The following is a 22,488-nucleotide window of genomic DNA, read 5'->3' as shown; positions in this document are numbered from 1 at the left end:
AAAATTACAGATACCCCCCTGAGGTTTGAGAAATTACAGATACCCCCTTGAAAGTTATATTTTCATAACAAATTAGGGACAATTTGTTATGAAAATATAAACCTCATGGAACAATTTGTTATGAAAATATAAACCTCATGGGGGTATTTGTAATTTCCGAAACCTCAGGGGATATCTGTAATTTAGCTAAATCTCGAGGGAGGTATATGTAATTTGCCCTAAAAACAATCATCCATTTAGTTTAAATAATTCATCACATTAACTAACTATTAGTTTTAAATTTTCATCAAACTTTATCTGGATTTTTTCAATTTCAAGTGGATTTTTTTTTTATGTCAACTAGTATAATTGCTATAAAAAATTAAGGTTTTTTTTTTTTTAATTTTTTGTGCCCAATTTTCGGAACCCAAAACAGTGTATATCGGATACATATCTGTGCTTCTTAGATTTTTACATAGATGGATCAACTTTCTACCAGGTGGATGGGACTTAACTTTTGTTTAGTGAAGAATGGATAGGATAATATGAAAACATATACAAAAGAAATTGCTATATTAGTGGTTCCACTCACAAGCCTTTCTACCTTGTGAGAGAGTAAAAAGTTAAAAATTTAGCAATCATCAATAGAGAATTTACTTTGGATATCTAGTACTTGACTCAAAAAAATTTATGTAGATTGGATTCACTCTAACTAATTCATATCATTGAATCAAAGCAATCACTGTCTTAATTTATTGTTCATTAGTAGGTAAAATTTCTTAGAGTTATTTTGCAACCATATGAAAAATGAGATCACAATCATAATTTTTATATAAAAATTGAAATATAAGGATGTGTAAATGACATTTTCAAAATTATAAACTACAATAATAGACATTTTATATAATTTTGTTTTATTTAACTTGCTTTACTTTAATTAAAGTAATAAACGTGTCAAAATATGTGAGTCCAACAATTGATTTGAAAAAATTTGTATCATGTGATTAAATTATAGATTTATCAAAGAATTTTTTTTTTTTTTTTTTATATATTCATAGTGTTGTAACTTCAAGATGTAAAAGTGGCATTTTTATAATTAAAAATTCTAAATCAATTCATTCTGTATAAAATAAAATTTGTCTATTTTTTTCACTTCCAAAAAAGTTATAGAGTCAGAATGGGCAGCTAAACAAATTATCTAAAAATTAAGTATATCATGATCTAAATTCAAACTTGTATAATATTGACCCCATCAACTGACTTGCCTTAAAGATTTAACCAAAATATAGTAAGTTTTACAATTTTGGTATAATTATACCAATTTCTCTTTTAGTAAATTTAAGAAGATCGAAATTAATGCAAATGGAGTAAAGACAGAAAGATAAACAATGTGAAATATGCATTTCACTAGAAAAATATCATTATTTCATTTATGTGACTAACATTTGCTTATTAAATGAAATTATGTGTTATATGAATTGAAATTTTAAAAAAATCAAACGTAACTTATATAATTTATTGTGTTTTCTTTAAATTTTAAAAGAGATCAATATAATCAACGTTTTTAATTTTAAGTCCATGTAATGAATATGGTCTACATAATTTATTTCAGATAACTTTTTAAGTAATTTTTTGAGACTGCGTGACGAATGTAGATATTTCTTTTTTAACAAAAACACATTTCTAAACTCAAGAGTTAAAAAGTAACCCTAGTTAAGGTCTTGGGTTAAGGTTAAAAAAGGTTGGAAGCAAAAAATATATATAAAACAAGCCCATGCCTACTTTCTTTTACCCAATTTATGATATTTTAAAGCATTTTGGAGTTGAATTGGGTTGTGTTCTTAGGCTGTCTCAGGGGTTTCAACCAAAGGGTTCACTTCTCTTTGGGCCTTTTCCCCATTCAATTTGGTGGGAAAACACACATGGTCAACACACCTCTACATCAACAAATACATGGTTGATTCAAATTTGCTCATCATCATATAGGTAATTTCTCGATTACTGTCACTTCTCTCTCTAATTTGAACATTGTATTTGAAGAACATGGTGTCACTGATTCTAGGGTTTCAGTTTGTGGTACTGATTGTGAGAATTCGGATCCGTTGCTGAGTCGTTTTGGCACTTCAATTTTGATAGATCCGTGTTGAGTTTTGTTGTTCGAATCTCAATTTTGTGAATTTTGACCTTGTATATGATGTTTGTTGTTTTTTTTATTCAAGTTTGTTGTAGCTGAAGAGTTTCGTTAATTGGGTTGTTTTTGGTGTTAATTCGAAGTTACATTTCCATGGTGGTGAACACTTGTAATCCGAATTTATAGGACTGCTATAACGAAAGGTTTCCCTTTTTCACTATTGTGATTCAAAATGAACTTTTTTTCACGAATACCGGGATTTGGATTTTAAATCGCGAATAAGGCACATAAGTTTTGCATTGAATCGTACAAAGATTGTCTTGGTAATGAAACTAATCAAGTTGCTTTTTGTGCACATGAATTTTGGGCTCCCTAGATCTGGTAATGGTATAAAAAAAATTTTAAAAAAAATTAAAAATTTGATTAAATTTGGAGTCAGTATCAATGATAAATATGCACACACACTCTGATAGCGTTGTATAGACTTGGCCAATAATTATGGTAGATTGCCACATTTCTAGTCGCAGAAGGCTGGAAGATCTGAATTTAAAGTTGTCTTTTCGCCAACATGAAATATAAATCTAAGACACATTTGAAGTGGTTTTGTTTTTAAGAAAGAGTCTAATATGAATTCAAACCAGTGAGATTTGTTTCCAAATCAGTTCACCGGATTGATGGAATTAGGAGCCCAATGGAAATGTGATTTTGAATAAAAAAAATTAAAAGGTTTTCAAACAGTAATTGTCACTTGAGATTCATTTGGCTTTAGTTAGGTTTGACATGAATGTGCTCTTACTGTTTCTAAGTTTGGCAAGAATGTTTGTTCTTTTTAGTTTTTTAATTTCTCATTTGAAAAAGTTGTTACTTTTTTTTCTAATTTATTAATTTTTCTGAGAATGAGTTTGTTCTATCTTTGTTTTGAATCAGGTAATTGGGTATTGGACTATGAAAAGGGCCTCTTTGTTTAAAATGTTGGAGGCCCTTAGGTTGTATGTAGCATCTGATACTTGTGCTTGAGTTCCAGCTAACTTTTTGACATCAATATTGTTGTTCCTACCAAACAGGGAAGATAAATAGTTAGGTGAACATTGAGATTGATACTACAAATTATGGAATGCAATAAAGATGAGGCCATCAGAGCAAAAGTAATTGCTGGGAGAAAGTTAGCAGAGAAGGATTTTGTTGGTGCAAAGAAATTTGTGTTGAAGGCCCAAGCTTTGTATCCTGGGCTTGAGGGTCTTTCCCAGATGTTGATGACACTTGATGTGTACATCTCTGCCGAGAATAAGATTAGCGGAGAAGTGGATTGGTATGGTGTACTTGGGGTAAGCCCCTCTGCTGATGATGAGACAATAAGGAAACAGTACAGGAAGTTGGCTCTCATGCTTCACCCTGATAAAAACAAAGCTGTTGGTGCAGATGGGGCATTTAAGCTTCTTTCGGAGGCGTGGAGTTTGTTATCTGACAAGCCTAAGAGGTTAGCATATAACCAAAGGAGGAGTTTAAAAGGATTCCAACAGAAAGTTCCAACCAAGAGTGGGGGACAATCTGCACCCTCCAATGCAAATGGTTTTCATAATTTCCCAAACAGTGCAACTTCAAATGTAAAGGCACAGAACAATACTGCCCGGATGCGTCCCACTTCTGTTCCGCCTCCATCCTATCCAAGAACTGATACTTTTTGGACTATTTGCCACCGATGCAAGATGCATTATGAGTATCTTAGGATATATCTCAACCATACTCTCCTTTGCCCCAATTGTCATCAGCCTTTTTTAGCATCAGAGACGGCTCCACCTACTAATTTTTCCAAGCCATCTAGTTCGTCGGTTCGCCAAAGGTATCAGAATCCAGGTCATCATGCTACCAATGGTAATACATTTGATCCAGGAAGATCAGAACCAGGAGGGTCGTCAGGTTTTAATTCATTTAACCACACTAAAGTTCAGCAGGGTCCATATGCTAGAACTGCTGGTGTTGGTACCACAGTCTTCTCATCTTCTGTAGCTGCAAATGTTGTTCAGATGGCAAATGAGAAAATGAAGAGAGAGCGTGAGGAAACACAGACTGTTGGTGGCTGGGAGAGTCTCTTGAAAAAGAGAAAAGGGCTAGATGATAATGGTTATGGTGGAACTGGCATGGGAAGCTTATTCGGATTAAGAAAGGGTGGTCTTGGTACCAGAGAGTTGACGCCACTTGAACTTAGGAACATGCTGATGGCGAAGGCTCGGATTGAGATTTCTACTAAGTTAAAAGAATGGAGCGCAGAGACTATAACCAAGGCTGTAGACAGAAAAAAAGAAAAAGAGAAAAGTTTTGTAAAAGGCGACACCCGTGAACTGAATGGGAATGGAGTGTCTCGTTCTATGGAAAGAGACCAATCCATGAAGTGTTTTGCTAGCACTTCTGCTGATGATGTGGATAAAAAGGGCGTTGCACTTATGTCAATTAATGTACCTGATCCTGATTTTCATGATTTTGACCAGGACCGGACAGAAAGGTCTTTTGAAGATAACCAAGTTTGGGCTGCGTATGATGATGATGATGGCATGCCTCGTTTTTATGCTATGATTCATAAGGTGATATCCTTTAAGCCATTTAAGATGCAGATAAGTTGGCTTAACTCAAAAAACACCAGTGAATTTGGTACAACAGACTGGGTAGGTTCTGGTTTCTCTAAAACTTGTGGGTTTTTGAGGGTTGGCAAGCATGAATTCACCGAGTCTCTAAATTCATTTTCCCACAAAGTTAAGTGGGAAAAAGGTCCACGTGGGACTGTTGGCATATATCCCAAGAAGGGGGATGTGTGGGCTGTCTACAGAAACTGGTCCCCTGACTGGAATGAGCATACTCCAGATGAAGTGATACATAAGTATGAGATGGTGGAAGTGCTTGCTGACTATAATGAGGATCAAGGCGTGTATGTTGCTCCTCTTATCAAGGTCGCTGGTTTCAGGACTGTCTTTTGTCCAAATACAGACCCCGAGAAAGTAAGGAGAATACCAAAAGAGGAGATGTTTCAATTCTCTCATCAAGTCCCACACTATTTGCTCACAGGTCAAGAAGCTCAAAATGCTCCAAAGGGCTGCCTGGAACTGGACCCAGCAGCTTCCCCTTTGGAACTTCTTCAGGCAATTACAGAAGCTAATGATGGGAAAGCTGGAAAAGAGATGTCACAGAGTGTCTCAGAAATTGGGGTAGATGAGATTGTGACTAATACCACAGAGGCCAAGGAAGAACAGATGGTTGAGAATGGTGTATAAACCAAGGAAGGAGAGATGGTAGACACCATGAAGTAGCCAAGGAAGCTGCCGTGGTAGATAATGCCGAAAAATGCTGAAGCAGAACATGAAGTTTGCTGGAGATACAGTGTGAGTTTGGTTTTTAGTTATATGGTTTAGAATTAAAAGAGGAGGACGTTTTGGTGACAATGATAGAACTTATGCATTGGCTTTCACGAAGTTTTGGTGACAATGATAGAACTTATGCATTGGCTTTCACGAAGTCAAGTCTAACCGCAGTTTTGTCTGCAAATTGAATACTAGCTTATAGGATCGAAATACATGATTCTTGTTTAATTTTTATTGGTCAAATGTGAATGCTCTCTTACCTATTGGATTTGCCTCTTAAGAATAGGGTTTTCTACTTATCTTCCTGCTCATCGTAAATAGTTTATACTCAAGGGACCATTCGTTGGTTGCCTTATGATCAATCAAGTATACTAATGAGCAACCTATCTTTTTCTTGTACCTCACATTGATTTGTTCAATCGATTTACCTATTCTAAGATGAATTATATTGTATCATCGGCTTGTCTATATCCATCTCAGGTAGTTGTGTTCTTGCTATTATATGGTTGTAGAGCTCAGGAGTGTTTTCAAGGAGTAGTTTTTTGTGGAAGAAACAAAGGTTGGGATAATGGTGACCTTTCAAAACGACGTCGTTTTGGCCATTTGAACCACTTTTGAGCCACAAAATTTGAGCTACGTAGCATTGTCGTTCTGCTTGGAAAATGTCTCGTAGCTCAAATTTTGTGGCTCAAAAGTGGCTCAAATGGCCAAAACGACGTCGTTTTGGCCATTTTTATTTTGTTCTGTACTCAAAACGACGTCGTTTTGGCCATTTGAACCACTTTTGAGCCACAAAATTTGAGCTACGTAGCATTGTCGTTTCTGCTTTGTTCTGTTTGCCCGCGGAATACATCAGATGCAAAATTCTGGCATGGAACTAGCACCTAATCTGACACCGACTTAAAAAAAACTACGTGAAAATCTGGGAATTGATTCTGAATTCTGTTCTTCTGTTGTCTCATGTTTTTAGTGTAGTGGAAAAATAATCCAATTTGCAGGTAAGGATTGGTGGTGTTGGTGGTAAATTCCATTGTTTGTTTTTTATCCAATTTAACGGGTATTCACATCAAATCAAACCCAACCGTAGATGGGCTCACTGGATGCAACTAATTTAACCTTGTTTATGGATTTGGACGGGTTAAAACGGGTAAAATTGAACGGATTTATGATTTCTGACTGTGTTTTGCCATCTCTAAATGCATAGCATACCCAATGTGCAACAAAGTTAGATGATGTACCTAGCCATGAAAATGAAATAGAGAACTAAGCTGCAAGGCTCCTGATATCCTTAAATCCATGTTATCACTATTGTCATAGTTATAACAGATTCAAGTACTTAGGGCATGTCTGATTAGACAAATTGTAGCATAAGATTGAGATTATTAATTCATAAGATTTGTATTTTATTGTTTGGTTGTAATTTTTGTTATTCATATTAGATTTCGATAGACATTTTATCCAACAAAATTTACGAATTTTTTAATCCTACAACTAATAATACAAAACAAACATATGATTTGGATTATATATTTTTATATTCATTGCAAAACAAATGTGGATAAAAAGAATTATTTATTTTAGGGTAAATTACAAACACACCCCTTGAGGTTTACTTAAATTACAAATTATCTCCTGTGGCTCTAAAAATTACATTATGTCCCTTAAGATTTCTAATTTCATAACAAATAGGTCATTTTATTAATAAATCATCAAGTTAATTAACAGTTTTTAATAATGTTAAAATTTTATTTCAATTAATAATTCAGATAATTTTATTATTGTATAGATAAATAGTTAGAAATTTCATTTTTTCAATTAATTTTGTTAAATAAAAAATTCTGACAATGAGATATTTGTAATTTTCCGAACTACAGGGAATAATTTGTATTTTAAATAAATTTCAGAAGGTATATTTATAATTTACCCTTTATTTTACTAATTCAACTGAACAACCAATAATGTACTAATATCATGGATTGGTTAATAGGATTAGTAGATCAGTGATAAAAATTATTAATTTTACATATGCATGTAAGCCAGTTAAATCGGTATATTAGTGGGTTCGATTTTTTAGTGGATTGATAAATTTTAACCTACAACCCTATTGATGTACTAATTTTTATCACCCAACTTATTCAATTCAACCCGCTCACTTTCTCAAACCACATGGTTGGTGCAAGGTGACAGATTCGCCAAAGTTTATTTCACACTCCTAGTAACTACATGTGAATATTATAATAATTTTTTTTAAGGATCCTTAACATTGCTCCTCCATTTAAAGTTTTCTTTGCATGTGCACTGTGCAACCATTGGTTTTCACTCCACATGGCCAAGTGCAAGCTGCCTTTAGTTGCTTTGTTGTGTCCATAATTGCTTTGGTGATTTGAGAGAATAAACAAAGATGATGGAGCCCATTTTTACAACAACAAAATGAGTAAATTTTTTACACACACAAAAAAAAATATATATATATATATATTGAATAAATTTCTTACAAAAAAAATCCCTTGATATTATAATTCAATTTTATGAATTTTGTATATTAATTAATTTCTTTTTTTTCTAACTGACTGTACCCTACTTGATCTAAGTCCCATGTACTTGGGCTCAGTCAGGTTGGTTGTGAGAAAGGGGTATTTCTCTGACTGTCAAACTCTCTGTGTTTCAGAATTGGTTCTTTCTTGGGATTCTCTTTTGTATCAGAGTTACTTACCAACCCTATGTTTCAGAACTATTTTCATTTGACTTTCATAAATGCAAAAAAATAAAATAATCAATAAATACACTTTAAATCCTCCTGCTCACGTGAATTCTCACAAATAAAACCAAAAAAAAGTATTCTCAAAAATAAAACAAAACAATCGCTACCAAAGAATGACTCAATCCCATTCGAAAGTATCCCATTGAATAAAACGCTTTACATGAACATATATATATATATATATATTTGAAATATTATTTATACAAATAAATATTATATATTTTAATAAATTTTTCGCCTAGAAATTTGTAGACTTATACTTGAGAAGAAAAGTGGTTATGTATAAGGGTAAATATGGTCCCAATTGATTTGATTTGATTTGAGATAAAATCATAGTTAGTCTGTTATTTACGGTTTCATAAAAATTAGGTTAAATTACAAACACTCCCTCGAGATTTGGTGAAAATACAAATTCCTTCTGAGGTTTGAGAAATTACATCACTCCCTGAGGTTTATATTTCCATAATAAATTGCCTCCAGAAGTTTTTATTTTCATACAGATTCCTCCTAATTTCCCCTAATTTGTTAGGAAAATTTGACCCTTAGGGAGCAATTTGTAATTTATCAAACCTCAGAGGAGAATCTATATTTTTACCAAACCTCGAGAGAGTGTTTGTAATTTGCCCTAAAAATTAGAACCAAATCAATTCATTTAAATCATAAAATCAATCTAAACTAAACCATTTAAACACAGTTCGGTTCAGTTTAAAATTGCAATTTCACATAATATATTCACAAGAAAAATCATATAACATTTACCAAACAAACTAGTATTTAGCAAATATTGTTCAATATTAATCTACTCATGATTTTTCGAAACATAAACATATTTTTATACCATTAACTTAAACAAACATAATATCTAATAAATAAACATATTATTCAAAATGTAATAACCATGAAACTCCTATCAAATAAACATTGTTTTGTCAACAACAATTACAAAACTATGCTAAATAATTTAAAAAATCAGTTCTAACAGCATAGAAAACAGAAGAGAACACTGAAACGATATGAATTCCTCCTATTTGGTTCAATTCCAATTTGAAACCGTAAATTTAAATCCGAAATTGATCCATGAAGACCGGTTCTTCAATTTTGCAAACCAGAACCGAACTACAGATTAAAAAAATCAAACCAAACCTACAGAATTGGACTGGACTGATTCAATTTACAAATTTTCGAATTCCTTACTCGGCCCTAGTTATGCATAATTAATATCATGCACATAAGAGAATTGTACCCGTAATAATTTATCAATTGTGGCCAATAGGACATCCTAATCCACAAAATATCATTACAAATAAATACACTACGTTATAATATCATCCGCACATGCACACAAAAACAAAACAAAACCGTTTTTGGCTCACAGCAGAACCTCTGCATGTACCAACAATCTTTACCTGCAAATTGGATGGTTTTTACTCCTCATGCAGAGTATTCTGTTGTTTCTTTGAGTTCAAAAAATAAATAAACGACCACTCCACCCTAAAAACATAGCAGCTTCTGCTGAAACAGCAGAACAAAACAAGATCCAAAATCAATTCCAAAATTTTACAATTGAATCAAGTTCTGCAAACCAAAGTCAGATTAGGTGCTAATTTCCGTGCCAGAATTTTTGCATCTGACTGTGTCGGCTAACAGAACAAAACAGAATAATTATTAATACCACGGAACAAGGGGCACATGTAAATCTAAAAAGGTCATCATTATCCCAAGTTTAGTTTCTTCCCACAGAACAAACAACTCCTTGAAAACACATTCTGAGCTCTACAACCATATAATAGCAACTACCCTGAGATGGATATAGAAAAGCTGAGGATACAATATAACAAAGTCTTAGAGCAGGTAAATCGATTGAACAAATCAATGTGAGGTACAAGCAAAAGATAGGCTGCGCATTACTATACTTGATCGACAAGAAAACAACCAACAAATGGTTTCTTGTCAGTAGAAACTATTTTACGATGAGCAAAAAGATAAAGTAGAAAACCCTAATCTTAGAAGAAATAAAAATGAAACAGGAACCGTGTATTCTTCTGATCCTGTAAGCAAATATTCAATTTGCAGACAAAACTGCGGTTAGACTTTGATTTGGGAACGGCAATGCAAGTTCTATCATTGTTCACTTTTGCACCAAAATGTCATCCTTATCAAAATTCTACACCATATAACCAAAAAAACAAATTACCAGTGAATCTCCAGCAAACTTAATATTCTGCTTCAGCTTTTTTTGGCATTTTCCACCAAAGCTCCTTCCTTGGCTACTTTGTGATGCCTACTGTCTCTCCTTCCTTGGTTTCTTCACCGCTCTCTACCATTTGTTCTTCCTTGGCCTGTGTGGTATTAGTCACAAACTCATCTACCCTAATTTCTGGGCCACTCTGCAACATCTCTTTTCCAGCTTTCCCATCCTTAGCTTCTGTAATTGCTTGAAGAAGTTCCAAAGGGGAAGCTGCTGGGTCCAGCTCTTGGCAGCCCTTTGGAGCATTTTGAGCTTCTTGACCTGTGAGCAAATAGTTTGGGACCTGATGAGAGAATTGAAACATCTCTTCTTTTGGTATTCTCCTTACTTTCTCGGGGTCTGTATTTGGACAAAATACAGTCCTGAAACCAGCAACCTTGATAAGAGGAGCAACGTACAAGCCTTGATCCTCATTATAGTCTGCAAGCACTTCCACCATTTCATACTTGTGTATCACTTCATCTGGGGTATGCTCATTCCAATCAGGGGACCAGTTTCTGTAAAGAGCCCACACATCCCCCTTCTTGGGATATATGCCAACAGTCCCACGCGGACCTTTTGCCCACTTAACTTTGTGGGAAAATGAATTTAGAGACTCAGTGAATTCATGTTTGCCGGCCCTAAAATCCCCACAAGTTTTATAGAAACCAGACCCTACCCAGTCTGTTGTACCAAATTCACTGGTGGTTTTTGAGTTAAGCCAACTTACCCGCATCTTAAACGGCGTCAAGGATATTACCTTATGAATCATAGCATAAAAACGTGGCATGCCATCATCATCATCATATGCTGCCCAAACTTGGTTATCTTCGAAAGAACTTTCTGTCCGGTCCTGGTCAAAATCATGAAAATCAGGATCTGGTACATTAATTGACATTGGAGCAAGGTCCTTTTTATCCCCATCAGCAGAAGTGCTACTGAAAGGCTTCTTGGCTTGGTCTCCTTCCATAGCACGAGACACTCCACACCCATTCAGTTCACCGGTGTTGCCTTTTACAAAACTTCTATCTTTTTCTTTTTTGCTTTCCTTCCCCTTGTCTTTCGCTGAATCTACAGCCTTGGTTACAGTCTCTGCCCTCCAATCCTTTAACTTTTTGAAAATCTCAATCCGAGCCTTTGCCATCAGCATGTTCCGAAGCTCAAGAGGCGTCAACTCTGAGGTGCTGTTAAGCACCCTACTATGGACCCTATCTATATCAAAACCACCCTTTCTTAATCCATATAAATTTCCCATGTGAGTTCTACCATAAGCATTACCATCATCATCAAGTCCTTTTCTCCTTTTCAAGAGACTCTCCCAGCCACCAGCAGCCTGTGTTTCCTCACGCTCTCTCTTCAGTTTCTCATTTGCCTGCTGAACAACATTTGCAGCTTTTGCAGCTACAGAAGATGATGAAACACTGGTACCAGCACCAGCTGGTCTAGCAAATGGGCCCTGCTGGACTTGTGTGTGATTAAACGAATTAAGACCTGCCAATCCTCCTGGTCCTGAATTTTGAGCAGCTCCAGCATATCTTCCCGGATCAAATGGATTACCATTGGCACCATGATGACCTGGATTCTGATACCTTTGGTGAGCCGATGAACTAGATGGCTTTGAATAATTCATAGGTGGAGCCGTCTCTGAAGCCAGAAAAGGCTGTTGGCAATTGGGGCAAAGGAGAGTATGGTTGAGATATATCCTAAGATACTCATAATGCATCTTGCATCGGTGACAAATAGTCCAAAAGGTATCAGTTCTTGGATTGGATGGAGGTGGAACCGAAGTGGGACGCACCCGGGCAGTATTGTTCTGTGCCTTTACATTTGAAGTTGCACTGTTTGGGAAATTATGAAAACCATTTGCATTGGCTGGTGCAGATTGACCCCCACTCTTGGTTGGAACTTTCTGTTGGAATCCTTTTAAACTCCTCCTTTGGTTATATGCTAACCTCTTAGGCTTGTCAGATAACAAACTCCATGCCTCTGAAAGAAGCTTAAATGCGCCATCTGCGCCGACAGCTTTGTTTTTATCAGGGTGAAGCATGAGAGCCAACTTCCTGTACTGTTTCCTTACTGTCTCATCATCAGCAGAGGGGTTTACCCCAAGTACACCATACCAATCCACTTCTCCGCTAATCTTATTCTCTGCAGAGATGTACACATCGAGCGTCATCAACATCTGGGAAAGACCCTCAAGCCCAGGATACAAAGCTTGGGCCTTCAACACAAATTTCTTTGCACCAACAAAATCCTTCTCTGTTAGCTTTCTCTCAGCAATTACTTTTGCCCTGATGGCCTCATCTTTATTGCATTCCATAATTTGTAGTGTGAATCTCAATGTTCACCTCACTATTTGTCTTCTCTATTTGGCACGAACAACAATATTGACGTTAAAAAGTTAGCTGGAACTCAAGCACAAGTATCAGATGCTACAACCAAGGGCCTCCCACGTTTTAAACAAAGTGGCCCTTTCGATAGTCCAGTGCCAGATTTCCTGATTCAAAACAAAGATAGAACAAAGACATTCACAGAAACACAATTAAATCAGAAAGAAGAAGAAAAAAAAGCAACAAATTTGTGGAATGAGAAAATTAGAATGGGGGAAAAAAAAGGTTTAGCATTCTGGCCAAACTTAAAAACGGTAACAATAAATTCATGTTGAACCTAACTAAAGCCAAATGAATCTGGAGCAATAATTACAGTTAGACAACCTTTAAATTTCTGATAAAAATCACATATCCATTGGGCTCTTCAATTCCATCAATCCATTGAATTGATTTGGAAACAAATCTCTCTGTTTTGAATGCATATTAGACTCTTTCTTGAAAACACAACCACTTAAAATGTGTATTCACTAACAATTCATAGGGGTGCAACTTGGTAGGGTTCAGTCGAGTTGAGGAGTTACCCAAGCCAGGACCAAGTTGCGCTGAGAGGTGTCCCAGCCAGCCAAGCTCGGCCCAGGCTCAATATTTTGAGCTCAGGTTAGCTCAAATTGCCTGAATTTAGATAAGAAAATAGACCATCATATCTTCTTAAACTTGAAAATATTTAAGGACAAGTTTTGACCTAGTTATATAAAACTAAATTAAACAAAGCAATTATAAGGTAAAAACACAGGTCAAATTGCTTTGATTATACGTTATGATCCAGAAAAAGCTTCGAACAAATTAAACACAAAGCTTTATTTGAAGAAACAGAAACACTAAAGTCACTTTTCCAGAGACCACAAACACAAACATACTTCGTAGATCTATTCACATAAACAGTGTCCATTGTTATTCACACAGATATTTACATCTTTTGAGTCACAATCGAACGGTGGTGGTGTCGTAGGCCGAGAGACAGTGATGGTGTCACTGCAGTGGTGTCGAGATCTGAAAATGGCTGTAGAGAGAGTAGAGAAAGAGACAACTCATACAAGCCATGATAGCAGAGAAGGGGACTGCGGTGGATGGATGTGGTGTCACCACTGCATCACTGTTGCTGCCTTCGTCGCCATCTAACGGAGAGTCAAGAAGTTTTCCTTTCCACCACTGTGTCTAAGTTAGACATGAGAACTAAGAAATAGGGTTTCTATCAGAGTTGAGTGATACATATACATCATTTCATCTAATGTTTCAAATCAATTACTCCGAATCTAATGGCTAATAATTATGGATTTATTTAGTTTTTTATATATTATTAAATATATACAAATCGGGCTTAAGTTGCTATGGTTTCCCATGGCCTCTGCCCAAGACCTGCCTGAATTTAATTCAGGCTTCTAAAATGCAGCCCAGGCCCAGACCGAGTTAGAAAAAATGTTGCCCAAGCCCTAAAAATATTCTAGCTGGGGATGGGTTGCTCAGATTGAGTCCGCCCAAGTTGCACCCCTAACAATTTATGGCGGTGAGAAAAAAAACTTTAAATTCAGATCTTCCAATGTGAAGCATGGACAAGGATATGGATATAGGTAAATACAATCTAGATATGGCAATACAACAAAATCATAAAAAGTAGAATATGGATACAGTATTATACAAAAGTTCAACAAAAAATAGTTTAATATCAAGTCTAGATTGTTTTATTACCCTTGTACTTTTCCCTTTCATACTTGAATGTGTTGCAAGGTTTTAAAAAATAATGTTGCGTAACAGTTGTGGCAGTAAGCGCTACCTGTTACACCTGCTTTTGCGGTATGACAAAACTTCACATATGTAATGGCTGTTGTGGTTTACGTAACAGCCATAGCCGTAATGGACCATTACACACCATTACACATTCTGCACAGATCATTTTCCAAATATATATATATATATATACCAAAAGTTTACAAAAAATCAAATGCTTACCAAAATAAAAAACTTACACAATATTATAAGTCATGAACTCTATATTATATAATAATTAATAACATAAATAAAAATAAGAAGTGCAATATGGATTTATATGATATATAAAGTCATTAATTATTGAAATAAAATATAAAAAACTCCATTTATAGTGATTTAAAAATATGAAATATATTGGATCATACTTAAAAACTAACAAAAATCGATCAAAATCTATTTCAAACCCCAATAAATGTGATTCTAAAATAAAAGTAAGCGTATCAGTAAGTTTTTTTCAAATTGTGTGAAATACGATTGTTTGGAATGATGTAAATAAGTGTACTTTTTGACTTTTTATGAAAAGATGTGTAGAAAAGTTGAGAAGTGATGTACCCAAAAAAGATAAAAAGATGAAAAGTATACTCTTTTAGTATACCCCAAACAAGGGAAGTTTGAAGCCTTGTCTACAAATAATAGAGCTACTAAGAATGATGATGCGATGTTAAAAGAGGATTTTGCGATGATTAAGGAAGATGTTACAACAATAAAGAGTGATGTGCATACTATCAAAACAACTTTGAATGGATTGAAAGCTTCCATGGAAAGATTGTTAGTTGTTCTAGAGAAGACTACTATCCAGGAGCAAAGGATGATAGTGTTGAAGATTTTGAAGAAACTATGAAAGAACAAGATAACATGTTGCTAATATTTAGAATGTTGAAGAAACGAAAGCGAAAATTAATTTGCTTACTAAAGAAAACATAAAAGATTATCATGATCAAGGTTCTAAAGTCAAGGAAACCAAAAGAAAATGATGCGAATGCAACTAAACTTTCTGCTCTTCACAAGAAAAATGAAGTTCACGTTGAGTTTATTATTCCCAATAAATTTGATGTGGTCAATGGAGTGATGACAATATTGAACTTTTTTATTTTCTCATCATTCGTTCAAAACAATCAATTTGAATAGTTGCAACTGCAAGGTTCCATAATCCTTATGTTTCAACATAATAAAACTCGAGGTCACGTTTTTTTTAATGCAAGGAAAAATGATGATCATGAAAAGAAGAAAAAAAACAAATCTGAAATTTCACATGAAGCACATTTAGGGCATCAAGAATTAAAGATTTGGAATAATTTTGAGTCTTCATGTCATTATAGTCTACATTACACGGACTCAGGTGTGGGTGTGGGTGTGGGTGTGGGTGTGTATCCAGGTGTCGGACACTTAAAAATTAAAAATTGAGGACACATGGATATGAATCCAAATTGGATACGGATACGGGGATACGTTAAATAGTTATTTTTTAATATATTTATTATACGAAGATGAGTTAAAAAAAGTTAAGAAATAATAGATTCTGTTAAAAGAAATAAAAAATATAAATTATATAAATTATATTATATTATTTACGATATATTATATATGATAAATTGTATTATATAAAATAAATTATATTAAAAAGAAGAGAGAGACAGAGACAGAGAGAAGCAAACAGAGAGGAGTGAGACGAAGACATTGAGCGTGAGAGAAGTGAGAGACAAAGAGAATGATCGAGAGAGAGAGGGAGAGAGACAAACAAAAGAAGACAAATCAAGATTTGAGAGTAAAACAAGAAGAGGAGATCGAGACGGAGCAAAATCGAGTGAGAGAGAAAGAGAGGGAGATCAAAGAAGATAAAGATCGCACCGGAGATGAAGATCGAACCCCTAATCTTCATTTTTTATAGCCCTAATCGTAGATATGCCATCTTTCTTCTTTGTTTGCCGTATCCACTTTCTCCATGCCGTATCCCGGCCAGATTCCATACCCGTACCCATGTCGTGTCGTGTCGTGTCGATACGGGTACTTTGCCAGATCTAACAAGTCCGTGTAACGTAGATTATAGTAGGTTTTAGTATTTAAGGGTATAATGGTAATTTCAATAATTGTTGTACATAAGTTGTAGGGGTCACCCATGAGTTTATTTTGGATCAAGTTATTAAATGGGTGATACATAGATTTTATTATGTCTAAAATAGTCTTATTGGTCAAAAGTCCAAATTTCCTATTTTAATATTGAAGTAGAATTAGTCATTAAAATTTCCTATTATGATTGAAATAGAATTAAAAGTCATAGTCGGCCTATAGTCCTTATAGAATTAGGAGAGACTTTAGCCTATAAATAAATGTGTAATCTCAATGATCAAGGAGAAGAGTTAATATTATGAAAATTTGTGGTTGTGCTTGTATGATTGGCCTATCCCTTGTGAGGGAGAAGCACTTCTCTCTCTCTCTCTCTCTTTCTTCTTCTTCTTCTTCTTCTTCTTCTTCTTCTTCTATCCAACAAGGTTACTATTCATGTCACCGTTCACAGTGCTTAGAATAGCTACCCAACAGCCCCAAAGCACTTGTGTTTTCATTTCCAGAACCCTACCATTTTAGAACCCCTTAAACCCAAATATTTTTAATACTTTTGTAACTACAAAATCCCACTAAATCTAACCCTATAAGTCTATTGTTTTTACAACAAGTATACTTAACCAGGGCTTACTACTTGTGAGAAAGTAATCCCTACTTGTCCTACATCATCCAGTTACCGCAACTATTACATTACAGCCTTTACACCTCACAACCGCTTTTCGAAACATTGGTTATATACAAAAATGTTGTATCTAAGAAACGCAAACATTTCTAAGAAGGTAACGTATTGTGTCCAACACTCACCGGACACTTCTCAATACTTAGACACATGAAACATATTATAAGCTTGAGTAAAATAACTTGAAATCTAATAATAAAACAAAAACAATATAAATTTATACATATTCTCCTCTTTTAGACTTTAAAAATTATTGTCTTTGACTCAAATATTCATATAAACGACATATAATAATTATTTATCATTATAAATGACATAATAAATATTTAAAATTATATATTTTGCACATGTCCCTCACGTGTCGTGTGTCTAACATATTTTGGAATTTGTGTGTTGGAGTGTCCATGCCATGTCACGTATCTATGTCTATACTTCTAGTGTTGTATGCAAGTTCACTCGCTTTAACTATTGAAATCCGATTTTAGTATCATCATATTTTCTAATTTATCTTTACTTTCTAAAAAGTCATAGATATGGATATGAAGTACATATATTAAAAATTTTATAATGATATATGTAAATTTGATAAATTTTGAAAAATTAGGGTACTATGTTAATTTCACTAGTTTATGCTTCTCCAATGTTAAGCAAGAATTATTTCAAATAATTTGAATATGTGACTTAGAATATCCCAAGGCCACATTTCATTGCAAGACTATTTTTATGGGATTTGATACAATGGGATTATTGATAGGATTGTGAGGGATAAAAATTATACCATGAGATTAGATGGAATGAGGGATTGGATATATGATAGGATTATGGGGGATAGAATTATACCATGGGATAATAGATGGGATAAATGATTGGATAGAATGAGTGAAGCATTATGTTTGGTTAGAATAAAATGAAAATATATAATTATTTTTTATTGTTGGATGAAGAACAAAAATACTCCAGAGAGGCCTCATTCTTCTAATACAACACTACCTATGTTATTATTTAATCCCCCCCATTTTCTTCTATTTAAGCCTCTATACCACCAGTAAAATTATCCAGAGTTTAATACTATGCAAAACAAACTCCGAATTGGACTATCTGGTGGGACCCACGTGTTCCCCACTTCCAATCCATCTTCCTTATCCCACCATCAAACACCAGATTAATAATCCGGTGAACTCACATGTTCCCTCTACATTCAATCCCCTCTAAAATACCTCAAACGTGCCCCAAAGTATCTAATACTTATCAAAATTAAAGAATATTAATCTCAATTATCAGATATATATCAGCAAGCATCCGAAGAGTACCAGTATCCAATACAGATATGGTACAGATATGACTTCTTTTTAGAAATATCCGTGCTTCATAAACCTTCTATGACTAGAAATGTGACAATTTACCATAACTACTGACCAGGTCTATACAACATTTATCATTGTATAGGGACACCAAATTTCATTTATAAAAATAAAAAAAAAAACCCGTAACTATAGGCCAGATCTATACTAAGCTATCTGTGTGTGAATTTATCATTGTTCAGGGAACCCAAAATTCATGTCCATGAAAAAAGCAACTTGTATAGCTTCATTAGCAAGACAATCACTGTGTGTTTCAACATACACATCACCTAATTACAATAGTGAAAAGGGAAAAAGAAAAAAGTCACAAAATGCAACCTTTCGTTATGTCAATCTGGTAAATTCAGATTACAAGTGTTCACCACCATGGAAATGCAACTTCGAATTAACACCCAACAAAAAAAAAAAAAAAAACACCCAATTAACAAAACTCTTCAGCTACAATGAAGTTGAAGCAAAAAGAACAAAGATCATACGTAAGATCAAATTTCACAACATTGAGATTCGAACAACAAAACTCAGCATGGATCTATCAAAATTGAAGTGCCAAAACGACTCAGTAACGGATCCGAATTCTCACAACCAGTACCAAAAACTGAAACCCTAGAATCAGTGACACCATGTTCTTCAAATACAATGTTCAAATTAGAGAGCGAAGTGAAGGTAATCGAGAAATTACCTATATGATGATGAGCAAATTTGAATCAACCATGTATTTGATGATGAAGAGTTGTGATGACATTTGTTTGTTTTCCCACCAAAAAGGCCCAAAGAGAAATGAACCCCTTGGTCGAAACCCCTGAGAAAGCCTAAGAACACAACCCAATTCAACTCCAAATGCTTAAAATATCAAAAAAAAAAATTGGGCAAAAGAAAGTGGGGATGGGCTTGTTTTATATGTTTTTTTTTTTAGCTTCCAACTTTCTTTCTTAACTAGGGTTACTTTTTAACTCTTGAGTTTGGTATTCTTGTTTTAATAAATGTTACGTTGTTCGAAAAAGTTATTTGAAAAGTTATCAAAATAAAAGTAAAAGAGTAATGCTAAATACCTAAAAGTATTATCAAAATTTTTATCAAATGTTTCATTTGGGTGTGAGACCCATATCATTTGTGTCTCATGTGAGTCCCACACATCATGTAAGACATTTGATAAAAAATTTAGTAAAACTTTTAGAATCTCTAATATTTTTGATAGTAAAATATGACTGATATTACACTAAAGTCTTGTTTGTCAATAAATTATTTTAGTTAAAAAGTTATTACAAATTATCATATCATTTTCTTTATTTTTATACGTTCTTTTGTAAAAAATTATTAAAATAATCAATTCCCAAATAAGTTATAAGTTTGAATTTATGTCAATGTATATTTTATATTGTGATGATATTTTTTCGAACTACTTTAAAAGTTATATTTTTAACTTATAAAATAAATTATTCGTGTCATTTTGATTTTTAACGTCTAAATTGTGTTAATTTAACTTTTAAAGTATAAAAAAATATTTTAATTTGATCTCTAACTTGACTTCATCAGTAAAATGCCGTTAAAGTTAAGAATAAATGTGAAAATTTATTTAAAATCTTGCACTTTTCTCAAAATATGTGTATGTATTACTTTGGTCTTTAAAATTACACATTGACCTCAGTTGTAATGGCATATATTAACAAAATTAAGCTGGGAAACTAAATTAAATTTTTTTTTATACATTAAAGATTGAATTGACACCATTTAAATATTAAGAATTAAAATAACACAAATCTCATATTTTGGAAACTAATACTCAAGTCAAACAAATATATGAAAATTATATAAGAAATGAGTTGAATTAGAACCTTTACTTTTAAAACAAAATGCTCAATGAAATGAATTAAAAAAATATCATTGTCATATTATCATATAAAAATTACATGAGAATTTAAAATTTTCTTTCAATAAACCATTGTCACAGCACATAACAAAAACCCATGTGACACAAAATGAATCATACTTGTAGGACTCAAATATTAAAAGTCATGCTAGGGATGGCAATAGATAACCTACCCTGTGGGTATCCATGGAGACCCAACCCAAATACATGGGTTTTTCCCTCTTTTTCTTATCCATTGGGTAGGGTAGGTGATATTCTTTAAATATCCATAGGGGATGGGTTGGGGATGGGTACCCACTAATTTCCCCATATGTTTTTTTTTTTTTTTTTTTTTTTTTTTTTTTTTTTTTTTTTTTTTTTTAAGATTCACAACTAAAACTAAATATACATTCAATCTTTTTTCTTTTATTTATTTATTTATTTTTTCAGGTTCACAACCATTTTTTTTTTTTTTTTTTTTTTTTTAAGATCCACAACCAAATCTAAATATACCTCCAATCTTTTTTTATTTTATTTTTAAGGTCCACAACCATTTTTTTTTTAATTTTTAAGATTCACAACAAAATCTAAATATACATTTAATTTTTTTCCTTTTTTTAATTTTTTTTAAGGTTCACAACCATTTTTTTTTTTTTTAAGATTCACAACCAAAGCTATACATTCAATCTTATTTTATTTTATTTGGCTCAACAATAAAATCAAATACACATTAATTAACATTGCCACATTATTCTTGTCAAATTTTATGCATATCTAGAATTTTTTTAATTTATTTAAAAAAAATTAAGGACATTGTCTAGTGTAGGTTTCGGTTTGCTTTTCTATGTTATTTTATTTTGTTGTGTATTGTAATTTTCAGAATGGTTTGCTTGTTCTGAAATTTCAATTAACGAGTATGAATATATTTGTTTTATGTTATCACACAATTTATACAACATATATATATATATATATATATATATGAATGTATTTGAAAATAAAGAAATTGTAGAGAATCAAAACAAGCATGAGTTGTGATTGGTTAGAAATGATGGGTACATAGATTTATTTGCTAGAAAAACAAAAAGGGGATACAAAGTCATACTAAATAATTTTTTTTAAATTAAAAGAATTTTTCTTAGTTATGAACAGATTTAACTGAAATCAGCTTGTTTCCCAATGTTATGCTTCATTTATTTAGATAGAAAATATTTTTTAATGAAAAATATTTTTTATAAAAAAAATTCAAAATATATTTTTTTATATTTGGTGGTGGTGGTGATGGAACGAAGGTGAAAGTAGAAATTGTTACATAGTGGTGGGGTGATGGCGGCAGTGATGATGGTAGTGGCTATGGTGATGGTAGTGTGACAGTGAAAGTGAGAATAGTGGTGATGGTGTTGTGAAATTAGTAAAAATTTAATTGAAAAAATATTTTTTATTTTTCAAAAGTAACAAACAACAAAATTCGTGGGGGACTAAAGGAAGAAGATGGAGGATGGATTGGGTGTGGTAATGCATAGATATCTTAAAATGAGTGGTTCAGATTTGTTAAAGGTATAATTAGATTTTGGATAAATTAAAATGAATTGTTCAAATTTGCTAAGAGAAATATGGTTTAATGTCTAAATTGTCCGTGGCTAACAATTCCTTGTTTATGTCCTGATGCAATTTAATATGAGTCTTATAACACTTTCTTCAAACAAACTTTTTGATTTTCTCAAAATTATATATTTGATTATTATAAAACAAACTTTTTAATTATTAATTAATGTGTATTTGATTTTGTTGTTGAACCAAATAAAATAAAATAAGATTGAATGTATATTTAGCTTTTGTTGTGAACCTTAAAAAAATAAAAAATAAAATAAAAAAATAAGTTGTTAACATTAAATATATTAAAAAAGAAAGAAAAAAGATTGAAGGTATATTTAGC

General features: G+C 33.2%; 2 protein-coding genes across 3 annotated transcripts; one reads left to right on the top strand and one right to left on the bottom strand.

Moving 5' to 3' along the window:
- The first annotated feature begins 1,769 nt into the window (after positions 1–1,769).
- LOC114299612 (uncharacterized) lies at positions 1,770–5,759 on the top strand. The gene is made up of 2 exons (XM_082882148.1): positions 1,770–1,965; positions 3,038–5,759. The coding sequence occupies exon 2, from the start codon at positions 3,220–3,222 to the stop codon at positions 5,371–5,373; it is 2,154 nt and encodes a 717-aa protein (XP_082738274.1). The 5' UTR covers positions 1,770–1,965; positions 3,038–3,219; the 3' UTR covers positions 5,374–5,759.
- Positions 5,760–10,053: 4,294 nt separating this feature from the next.
- On the bottom strand, positions 10,054–20,721 carry LOC114298835 (uncharacterized). 2 transcript variants are annotated; one of them, XM_082882147.1, is made up of 3 exons: positions 19,386–19,568; positions 13,360–13,450; positions 10,054–12,945 (listed from the first exon to the last, which is right to left on the bottom strand). In XM_082882147.1, the coding sequence occupies exon 3, from the start codon at positions 12,766–12,768 to the stop codon at positions 10,489–10,491; it is 2,280 nt and encodes a 759-aa protein (XP_082738273.1). In that variant the 5' UTR covers positions 12,769–12,945; positions 13,360–13,450; positions 19,386–19,568; the 3' UTR covers positions 10,054–10,488. The 2 variants fall into 2 exon arrangements, with proteins under 2 accessions (XP_082738273.1, XP_082738272.1); XM_082882146.1 differs by lacking the exon at positions 13,360–13,450 and having other exon boundaries at positions 19,386–20,721.
- Positions 20,722–22,488: the final 1,767 nt, after the last annotated feature.

This window comes from Camellia sinensis, chromosome 8 (assembly GCF_055761805.1).
Source record: "Camellia sinensis isolate YWXY chromosome 8, ASM5576180v1, whole genome shotgun sequence".
Taxonomy (NCBI): Eukaryota; Viridiplantae; Streptophyta; class Magnoliopsida; order Ericales; family Theaceae; genus Camellia; species Camellia sinensis.
This window is presented reverse-complemented; position numbering and strand designations above follow the sequence as displayed.

Coding starts and splice junctions, on each gene's coding strand:
- LOC114298835 (XM_082882146.1), bottom strand. CDS start 12,768: ATGGAATGCAATAAAGATGAGGCCATCAGGGCAAAAGTAATTGCTGAG.
- LOC114299612 (XM_082882148.1), top strand. CDS start 3,220: ATGGAATGCAATAAAGATGAGGCCATCAGAGCAAAAGTAATTGCTGGG.